The sequence below is a fragment of the Camarhynchus parvulus genome, chromosome Z, assembly GCF_901933205.1.
Source record: "Camarhynchus parvulus chromosome Z, STF_HiC, whole genome shotgun sequence".
In the NCBI taxonomy this organism is placed as follows: Eukaryota; Metazoa; Chordata; class Aves; order Passeriformes; family Thraupidae; genus Camarhynchus; species Camarhynchus parvulus.
The window spans coordinates 12,316,221-12,326,721 of record NC_044601.1 but is presented as its reverse complement, the minus strand read 5'-3'; the positions used below and the strand labels follow the sequence as shown (position 1 = coordinate 12,326,721).

Sequence of the window (10,501 nt, the reverse complement as noted above, 5' to 3'; positions counted from 1 at the left end):
GGCTACCAAGGTTTATCTGCCTTTCTACTATGCAGTGGTGCCTTTCCATGTGTGTACACCACCAAGGGCAACCTGAGGATTATCAAATGTAACTAGCAGGCTAGAGGGGAGCTGCTGAAGAGTGTGGACACCCAAGTGGTTTTCTCCACTGTGCCCAAAGAGGACTCAGCAGAAACTGTGCATGAACCACTGGTTGCAGAGCTGCTGCTCATAGCAGACTTCTGAGTCACACCGCCACAGCAGCCATGGTGAGAATCTGAAGAACATAACCAGTTCTAAGGAGAGGGAAAGCTGGCAGAGAAAAAGAGATATTGTTGAGGTAGATAAGTAGATACCTGCTGTATACCAGATTAGGGAGGATCAGGTTAAGGTATGCTTCAACATCCTGGTTTGTGGAGCCAGATGGGTTTGACCCAAGTGTGCTGAGGCAGGTGCAGGCCAGTGGCACTGCAAGGCCACTCTCAGTGTTCTTTGAAAGGTGGAGGTGAGTGGAAAAAGTTGGAAATTACTCTCAGCCCTGCCTTCTAACCATGTAAGAAGAAGATGAATGAACTACAGCTTCATGCAATCTTTTGGAAGATGTTGGAGAAAATCCTCTTGGAGAGCATTTCCAAAGGCATGAAGAATCAGAAGGTGCTTAGGAGTAGTCAGCCTGGATTTCTGAGCAGAAAACCAAAAACTGTTTACAAAACAAATCCAAAACTGTTGAACCTCTCCCATAGTGACCTGCAGGATGGGACAGCACAGACTCAAGCAAGTTCAGAGAGCATATAAAAGTGGAAGGAGTGGAAGGTGTAGTAGACAGCTGTGCTGCACTTCGGGGGAACCTCAACAGGCAAAATGCAGAGCTGAACAGGGAGGAATGTGACAAAGCACAGCAAGAGTAATTGCACCATCCTGCAGGTAAGGAGGAGTAGCTCCACACCCTGGCATGTGCTGGGGACTTGTGAAGATGACGAGCAGCTTTGCAGAGAAGTTCTGTGAGGTCCTGCTGGACAGTAAGCTGAGTTTGAGCCAGCAGCATTGGCCTTCTGCAAAAATGACCAACACTATCCTCAGCTGTATTTAGGAGTGCATTAAGAGCAGCTCAGGGGAATTTGTCCTTCCTGTACCCTCAGTGCTGGTGAGGCCATGTGAGGAGTGCCAAGTCCAGTCCTGGGCTCCCAGCAGAGACAAGTTGTAGACAGATTGCAGTGGCTCCAGCACAAGCCCAGAGATCCTGCTCTGAAATAGTGCTGCAGCATGTCCAAGAGGCAATTCCTGATACTGCAACTTCACTTCAGTGGCCCCCTGCAGCTTGCAGCCACCCTGTCCTAGGGAGGGATGCTACCCAGCCCAAGACAACAAGGGGGATCTGCTGCTTCCCACTGCAGGGCAAACAAGGGGGCATCATCTCCACGCTCTCCTCTGCCTGCAGCTCCTTGAGCACACCAAGGGTACAGCCTTCCAAAAAGAGAAATAAAATGAGAATGACAACTACTGTCTAGGTTTTATTCTGCAGTTGACAGCTGGCCTGGAGTAGAGGGTGAAGATGTGAAGTGCTGTGTTTCTAAATCCAGCAGGCAAGCTAACACTGCAGAGCTGTGTTTAACTCTGTCTTTGAGGTTAAGCAGCCGTAACACCAGAATTGCAAAGGCACTGTAGGCTCTTCCTCTGCCTCCCACACTAATCTGCCTGCTGCTGCCTTTTTCGAGGCTTTGGTGTGAGCAGTGAGACTGTATCAGCCCCTGAGGAGGGACACAGTGCCTGCCCAGGCACCCTCACCAGCACAAGGTTCCTTACAAGACCAGGAGGTCACAGTGTCCTGATGATATGGCTGATGCACAGAGTTCCCAGCACAGTCTTCCTCCAGCAATTTCCACCATTATTTCTCCTTACACTGGCCTAAAATATGCTACAAAATACATTCAAAATTACATCTCAAATGCAGCCATGAGCATTTCTATGCCCAAAGCTGTAACTGATAAACAAACCACTACAGTGAAAGACAGCTCCAAGGACATGAGCACAGGGAATGGTTCTTCAGATTTTCACCACAGCTATCACACCCATGGGAATCAGAGCATTAAACAAAAACAACAAAATGAGCTTTAAAGAGAGCTACAGACTTGAGATGGCTTCGGACCACACTTTTTTTTTCCTGGTGACTGGAGATGCCCAGCATCATGACAGTAAGCCTAATGGGAATTTTGCTTGTATTGTGACGTAGCTGGAGGTTGCAGCTGCTATCCTGTGCTTTGTCCGTGCTGCTTCAGTCTGTTAAATTAAAATCTTGTCTTCAAATAAGTAAATTTGGTAATAACACATTAAACCCTCCTCATGTGGAATATCTAAAAGAGCCTGGTCAGACCTGTACTGCACGAGAGAAGAGCTAGGACTGCAAGACAGCAGCAGCCACCTCACCATACAGAATGCATCTCCAGCAGCACTGAGTTTACTCAAGGCAACACACACAGCAATTCAGAACAGTGTGCAATGGCCACCCCTTTGTGGCATCAAGGGCAACTGGGAACGATGTAAAAAGAAAGGGCCATCTGCATAACTCTGTATACAACCCACCCCCTAATGTAAGGCCACAGCTTGACACAAGCAAAAGAGACAGTAGGCAACACTCCTTTCTGCCCTTGACTGAGCTTAAGTTTCAGTCACTTCAAAAATACAATAATAAAACAACAATCTTGCATGTATAAAAATGCAAAACTCTAAATAAATTTATTATTCAGTTATATTTGCTTTTCATTGCACAGATTTGTTTTTTATCCCCATGTTCAACAGTTTTTTACAAAGCTTTTAGGAGTTTTGAAACTTAGAATGATCACTCAATACTATTTAGGCACAGATCATGAACGCAAAACTCCATTTCCTCAAGGTCTTTTCCAGTGAAAGATTAGTGGTTGCAGTTAAGCTCCAAATTTAAATACATTTCACAGTCCACGCTTTTACAGGCATACAGTCTAAAAAAGAAGTTTTGATTAAATAGACTCACCAAAGCCTAAATAAAAGCACCTTCTTTTCCATAAATGCCAAAATCAACGAAACCCAAGGATAAGAACCATAGTGGCCAACCATTTTTCATGCTAGCCAGTCATAGAATAACAAAGAAGCAGCTCTCAAGAGGATGTAAAAATCCCCTGGAAAAATTACTTTACTTTGGAAATAATTTAAATTATTTCGTATTTTAAAAAAATAAGCCAAAAAAAATGCAGCCAATAAAACACATCTGGTGACAAGGATTTGTCCTAGACATATCCCCTAGTTGATTCCATGATTTCTATATGCCACGCTAGAGGTGCACATTTACAGGCTAAACAGTGTTTGCTTGCTCTGCCTGGGTTTAAGACATCTCCATAAGGTCCAGCATGGAGCCAGAGAGCTGGTGCTGAAGGGCACAGGTCAGTGTGGCCACAGGGCTGAGGAAGGCTGAGCAGCCCAGGAGGATGCAGGGGGCTGGACAATACAGCTGGCAAGAGGGAACCTGCAGCTGTGCTGTGGAAGGCTGCAGGAATGGGATAAGGTGCTGGCACCTGGGTGTGAAGGAAGCAGCAGCTGCAGGCATTTAGGGCAAGTGATACCCCAGCAACCCTGGAGGGCTGTTCATGACTGGCCACAGCCCTGTGATCTTACTGTGGTTGACACAAATCTTCTAGCACCATTGCTGAAACACCTGCAGTGGGCTGGGGGTCCAACTCCCTGCTCATTCTTTTAAACCTTCCTAGCAAATTCCCCCACTGTCAACACAGTGCCGCTTTAAATGCTGTTCTCAATCTCTGATGACCCCCCAGTTGACTGCAGCTGGTCTTTGGCAGAAGAAGGGAAAGAAGGCCACTAACTCACATGATACAGAGACTCTTCAGCTTCTCTGGCAAGAACTAGCCCACACCATGACCTTTTTAAAGCGAGACATCCAACACCAGCTCTCCTTTTCCTATCACAGGAGTACTGGCCCTTTGCAACCCCAGAGCAGGACTATCCCCAGCACCAGGTCAGGGCAGCCACAGCTTTCCCAAAGCACCTGGGGGCTGGGCCAAGCTGTGAGGTGAGAGGGGTGCATAAGGATCACTTTGGAGCTAGAGGTGCCTCTGAAGCTCAGCCAAGTGGACTCCCTGAGCAAGGGGACAGCAGCCACAGGAGCCACATCGCTGGGCCCAGGGCAAGAAAAGAAGTTGGTAGCTGCCTTCAGTCTCCCAGTCTCCTGTCATGTGGAGGGGCAGCAAAGCAGGTCATTCCTAGAGCTTAACATGTAACTTCTCCAGGAGCAAAAGAGCAAGATTTTCCAAAGTCTCTCACTATCATTAATACACAAGCTTCTGACATTGGTGAGCAGGCAAGCAAGGGGAGCCTGAAGAAGCACAGCAAGTCCATCAAAAACTGTCTGTTGATGATTAGGGAAATGTGACCACCACAAGCCAGGCAAGTCCATGCTGCCTGAAATATCAATTCTACCCCCAGTAAAAAACCTAGGAGGAGTTATCTGCAGGAACTAGAGTCTCCCCCTGTGTCCAGGGGTACAAAGAGCTGTAGGCCAGCAATCCCATTAATCATCTGTGTCCGTGCAGAGGTTTCTGAGCTCCAGCGACAGCTGTTTAATTTGGATATCTCTCTGGATCACCAACTCACGTAGTCGACGGATTTCTTCCTGTTGCCGGTAATACATCTGTAAAAGCTGTAAGAAAGCACACATTTTATTTACTTTACACTAAAAAAACATAGGTTAACCTGACAATGCCATCAGAGTTGTTACATCACTTCTGAGAGAAACATCTAAGGAGGAGGCCTTCAACCAGCAGACAACACCAGCAGTGCTCCTGTTGTCCACTAGATTGGGTAGTGGCTGCATGAGTTTCACAGGAAGTATTTAAGAGTCTAAATTCCTGGGTCTGCCACATCTCCTTCTCTGACCTTGGACAAGTCCTTTTTCCTTCTTCCAGCTGGGACTAGCATTGTCTTTCACTATGCATGCAGCAAGGCACTCAGCTCTACAAGGGCTGCTTCTGTAACCTTAGGGTGCCAGCTCAGAAACGTGCAGAAAAATATCCTTTTCACACCACAGGGAAATTCAGATGTGGAAATTCATGCCCTATCAAGGTGCAGATGCTAAATTCTTGCAGAGATGAAAGGTAGGGAAAGAAAATTACTCCAGGGTTCCTAAAAGCAAACACGCTACACGTACTTGAAAATGTCCCTGAGCTGCCAACAGTGGGAGGCTGACAAATCACCACAAAGATGTACCACTGTGCCAGCTTTGATTACTATACTGAGGGGTGGTTTTCCATTATTAAAGACAGATCAAGGAGCTGCCAGGATCTTTTCTAGAGGACTTTCCAGGTGCATGCTGCAGCCAGCAGCCAATCTCAACAGCACTGCACTAGTAAGTTGACCCTCAGCAGCGAGCTGCAGATGCAGACTCTTTCCCATGTCAGGGTCCACAGTACATCAGGCAGTTAAGACTACATGGATGCACCAGAAGTACACCCACTCCTTTCACAGAAATCTCTGCTGCCTCACCAGGCTTGCTGACTGCAGTTCTCATCAAAGGGTATCCTGCATAAACCCCAGAACCCTGAGGTCCCAAGGACCTCCTTGTGCCAAGCCAGTCACCAGGCAGGTCTGTGCCACAAGAATGCCTAGGAAGTGAGAATGTTGACTGTCCCCTCCTTTTCAGACACCCTCAGCTGGGGCACCGCCACTGGGCTGTATTTCTGCTTCCTTGTGGCAGTCAGGGCAGGCAGAGCTTTTGCCACCACAAAGAGCTTGAACTGACTCAGGCCTGGAAAAACCCTCCCTGAATTGCCACCATGTGAATGGCATTCTTTCATCATCTGGCTTTGAGCTTAGCCTGTAGCCCCAACACTTCACCCTAGACATTCATACCTCACTTTCAGTTTTTGGTGGTGGACACTGAAATACGTCAAAGCCATTGGAGAGGCACGTTTGTTGATTTTCTGGCAGACTCTCTTCCACTTTCAGCCTTTTTCTGCCACGTTCAATCTCTCTTGGCTTCTGCTTGTCCTCCGCTGATATCCTTCCTTGTTCTTCCTGTTGCTGGCTCAAGTCAGTAGCTTCTGTGAGGGGCTCTTGATCAGGAAACTGTGGTAGGGACTTCACAGCTTCAGAGCCTGGTCTCAAGGATACCAAGAGAGGCCCTAGGGAGGGACGAGACAAGTGAGTACTCCCAAACTACACTTAAAAATCAGCACTAAGGAATTCATTCTAACAACCAGCTCTAACCATTTCATTCAGAGATAAACATGGAGGTACCTGACCAGAGCAGCTTCCAGAATTTACAGCCAACAAATTATCTTAACTCCCAGCCATATTTACTATGTCTCTCCTTTTCCTTGTTTCCTCTTTCTCTGGCAGATAATAGGCCAGAGAGCTGGCAGCAGCTTACCCAAGCCCTGGGGAGCGTCACAAATGACACATAGACAGTCAGAAGGCTAACTGGCATAAGGACCTCCCATCTTTACTGAACTGCTTCTTTTTATACCCTGGTCAATACAGGTGGTCATTTAATACATTTCCCCTGATTGGCTAATTAACAAGACACCCATTTGTAAACAATCTTACAAGAATAACAGGAAAACAGATACTAGAAAAACACCACCTACAGGTTGTTTTTAATAATTGGCTATAATTGTTTATTTCCAGCTCCCTAAAGTCTCCCAGGCCATTTCTGGGAAAACTTATCTAGCTTTCTCACTCTCTAACCAGGCTATCATATCCACAGGGGAGCTGAAGGGCTGGGGAGCTCTCCATGTGCTGACCTTTGTTAATCCCAGTGAGCCACTCTTCTGCTGTCAGTGCCGGTTGGGCTGCTGCAGTCAGGGGGTAGATATCTGCCTGGTATGATTCCGACTGGAAACAAACAAAAGTCCAGAGTAACTATGTCAGTGAGATTTTGGCTTAAAGAGGTCATACTGGATTGTGGTGGAGAAATGAATTTATTCCCCTTCAGCACAGGGAGTGCCATGAGCACTCACTGGTAGGGACATAAAGTCTTTTCACCTGCTCTGGGCCTCTCTGCTCCTCACCTGAACTCAGAAGAATTGTATCTGGAGGCCTAATTTAATTCGTGCTGGTAAGGTCTTCAGACTGGGGGAGGTTAACATAAGCTAACTCAACTCCCATGAAATCATGGAAATCATGGAAATATTCATCCTAAGGATGAATACGTGGATACAAAAGATGGACAAGTCCCAAATCATCAGCTGATTATCAACTGACAGAAACTGGCCAAGGAGATAAAGCTGGAGGAACACGCCTGGTTGGGAATTGCAGTGAGCATTAGTTCTCCCGTGTCTCTGAATTCAAGGAACTCGTACCTTCTTTTTATATTCTACTTTTTGGAAGTAGAGAGCACAGTACTGACATTTCCCATGTACCTATGCCCACACAGTCACACAGGAGCTACCTTGGCTAGCTACTGATTCAAGGCCTGTTTCTTTCTCTAAAGAGACTTACTCCTACATCACCCTCAGTGCAACAGGTCACGTCTTACATGCTGCAGAACAACTGTCTGTAACACAACTCCACCCAATGGGTAGAGACCCATGAATTCATAGTTCCTGTTTTACCAGGGTGATTCTTCCTCCTTCCACAAGAAGATTGTTATGCCACCCAACACCAGCTCCAATCCCTCTCCCTCTTTTGTCATTATGTCAAACAGATTCTATTGGAGAAGTTTATAGACAGCTAGCAGACCTGGCAGCATGTCTTGGAAAGTCAGATATTAAATTGAGTAAACTCCTGAGTAACTCTTGAGTTACCAAATAGGGTTTGTTGGCAGGGCCGCCCCAGAAACAGGCCAGCTACATCCCCCATGCCAGGAGAGAGAAAATCTCTTGTTCTACCTACTCTTGTGCCCCCAAGAGTCACAGAGAGGAGACAGTGCTCCCATTTTTTCACTGATATTTGCCTCAGATAAGAACATGATCTGAGGTCGACTTACCCGCCGAGGCACAATCATGGAGATGGGCTCAATCAGGCTTTTAGTTGGAATCAATTTGTAGAAACGGAAAATTTCACAAGCTGCCACATCAAGACCTCTCTTTGGCATCATTCCTGGGGGAAGAGCATGAAATAAATGGAGTATAAATCTCCTTAGGAAAGTTAATGTCATCAGCCATGTGAAAAGGGTCATCAAGCAATGAAAGACATCATAGCATCAGCACCGCATCAGCATGGTTTGAGGTCTGCATCCAAAACCGGCTCAGTGGCACAAATGACAAGACTAAATAATTTTTTTTCTGTCAGATCATGTTGTTACATATATGCGTGGGTTTCATGCTAAGCCTCCTGTTCCTTATTCATTCTAATGGGCTCCAAATAGAGTGAGCAGAAAAGAGCAGAGCTGGCAGGTAATGCCACAGCATTTGAGTATCAGGATCACTAGGAAGGGATTTCAGAACACGTAAACAACACCAGAATAGCTCTATATATATTAATAGCTCTATATATATATTTCTACGGCTGAAATACCTTCCAGGGAATTATCCTCCCCCAATTCTGTCCCAAAACAGAAATGAGAATGAGAAGGGTGTGAACATCAATTCTGTCCATTTGTGTTTTAGGGATTGGCTAAGCCACACAAGGTCTCTAAGTTACCTGATAACCTCAGTGGGTTTCTCTCTCATTAGCTTGTACAGTTCACAGCTATATCCACATCAATTGCCTTAAAAAAAGAGATTCCCTATGCTTGTAGACTTTGCTTCACGGCACCCAAGCTTAGTTTTCTACTAATACCCAGTGACTTCTTTAAGCAGCAGATTCTACTTGAAGGCCTGTTGCACTTTACATTATAAATTCATCTAAAAGTGAATCTAAACTCCACTCCTCCACACAGTATTTTGTTTTGATAATATGTTAAAGGAACTTTCGTACAATAACCTTAGCAGTATGTTTGATCAGATCAACAAAGCAGGTTAGGGAAGTAGACTTGATTCACCTTTTAAAAACACCTGTACACTTACTTTGCATGAAATTATTTTTAAAAAGACTATGACAATGAGAAATAAGGATGTTGTACTGGATTATAAAACTGAGGATTATAAAGGATTATAAAAACTGAACAACGAGGAGATCCTTACAGTTAAATTTTAAATAATATATTCCTTTTAATTTTTTTAAGGCAACCTGCAGGCACAAAATTCAGTGCTGCCAAATATCCACACCAATGTTCTCTATGAGCAGGAGTGTCCACAGATAGTGTGGAGGGGTGTTAATGACCCTAAAAACATATAGAGGAATATGACTCAGAGTAGACTAGACAAGGTTCACGAAAGGGTTAACAATAAGATCTGAGGGCTGAAAGCTAAATTCTGTGACATTAATTAAACAGTGGGTAGTACACAGACAGGTTAATAAGCAAGAGTCTCCAAGGGAGGAGAGGTGACCTAATCACAAAAGATCTATTTCTAAATAGGAAATGTCAGTAAAGAAGAAGGTAGACAGCAATAAAGACTGAAGGCATTAAGCTGTGAAGCATCTGTTACCATAAAAATCACAGAGTGGGAATGATGGAAATAGAGCTCAAGGACAAAAATCTTGAAACAGATTGACAAACAGCAAGGAGCATTCTCTACTTTTAAATGCAGACTATCCTCCTTTCCACCTTGACTAGGTATGTGAGAGGAGATGTAGCAGTGACTGGTAAAACTGCCCAGCCCATGCTGGCCAGAAGGGCCCTTCCCAAGCTCTGACCCTGTAGCTCTGACCTGTCATACTTGGGTGAGCTATGCCAAGCTGACTGTAAGCGCCTGTAAACCTGTGTGGAGGTTCTCCATTCTCTTTTCTAAACAGTATTTTGGATATTCCTAGACTCTGGCAGCCTCTAAAACAAAGAAACCACAATTCTCTTGTAACATTAGATATTCTGCCACTCACCAATTCCCTTCTGTGGTAAGTGAGAATGATATTCCATCAGGTAGTTCAGGTACGGTTTCTCAGGGCTTATCTCATAGTACCGTATGTTTCCATCACCCTAAAGGCAAAGAAAATCGACATCAGCCAAACTCTGCTGTTCAGCATAACAATCTGAGAAGAATTCCTGGCCCCAAGAAGCCATGCAGGATCAACCATGAAACAAATGCTTATCCTCAAATTCCTATATGGGAAGGTCAGGACCCAGCTGCACACCTCTCCACAATAAACATGGTACATCTGTAAAGGTGGTAAATGTGGCCTGATGATGAAGCACCCTCTGGCTCCATCCCATCTGCTCATATCCTTAGGTTAACATGCTTCAGGAGCATCTTTGACCTCAGTCTGTCACAACACAGGCTGACAGCAGAATCAAACAGGCCCGCACTTGGTGATGTGGAAAGCACTTACCTTTCCCACCACATAAAGCATGTGTGTGTCAGAGTCATAGACAGGAAACAGTAGTCCCGAGGAGCCATCCAGATCCTCCTCCAGTAAAGGCACAGAAAGGTCATTCTGGACAGGACACAGGAAAAAGTCAGCTGCAATCACCTGTGAGTCACCTCAAGTCCAGGACACCTCA

General features: G+C 45.4%; 1 protein-coding gene across 2 annotated transcripts in view; it reads right to left on the bottom strand.

Moving 5' to 3' along the window:
* Nucleotides 1–2,726: 2,726 nt before the first annotated feature.
* Nucleotides 2,727–10,501, bottom strand: part of CORO2A (coronin 2A) — a 57,208-nt gene continuing 49,433 nt past the window's right edge. For both annotated transcript variants that reach the window (XM_030968897.1, XM_030968898.1), the window contains 6 exons: nt 10,330–10,434; nt 9,883–9,979; nt 7,949–8,061; nt 6,765–6,855; nt 5,872–6,143; nt 2,727–4,663 (listed from right to left, as the gene is read on the bottom strand). In XM_030968897.1, coding sequence (XP_030824757.1) covers nt 4,535–4,663; nt 5,872–6,143; nt 6,765–6,855; nt 7,949–8,061; nt 9,883–9,979; nt 10,330–10,434 — 807 coding nt within the window. In that variant the 3' untranslated portion in view covers nt 2,727–4,534. The remainder of the gene's footprint in view (nt 4,664–5,871; nt 6,144–6,764; nt 6,856–7,948; nt 8,062–9,882; nt 9,980–10,329; nt 10,435–10,501) is intronic.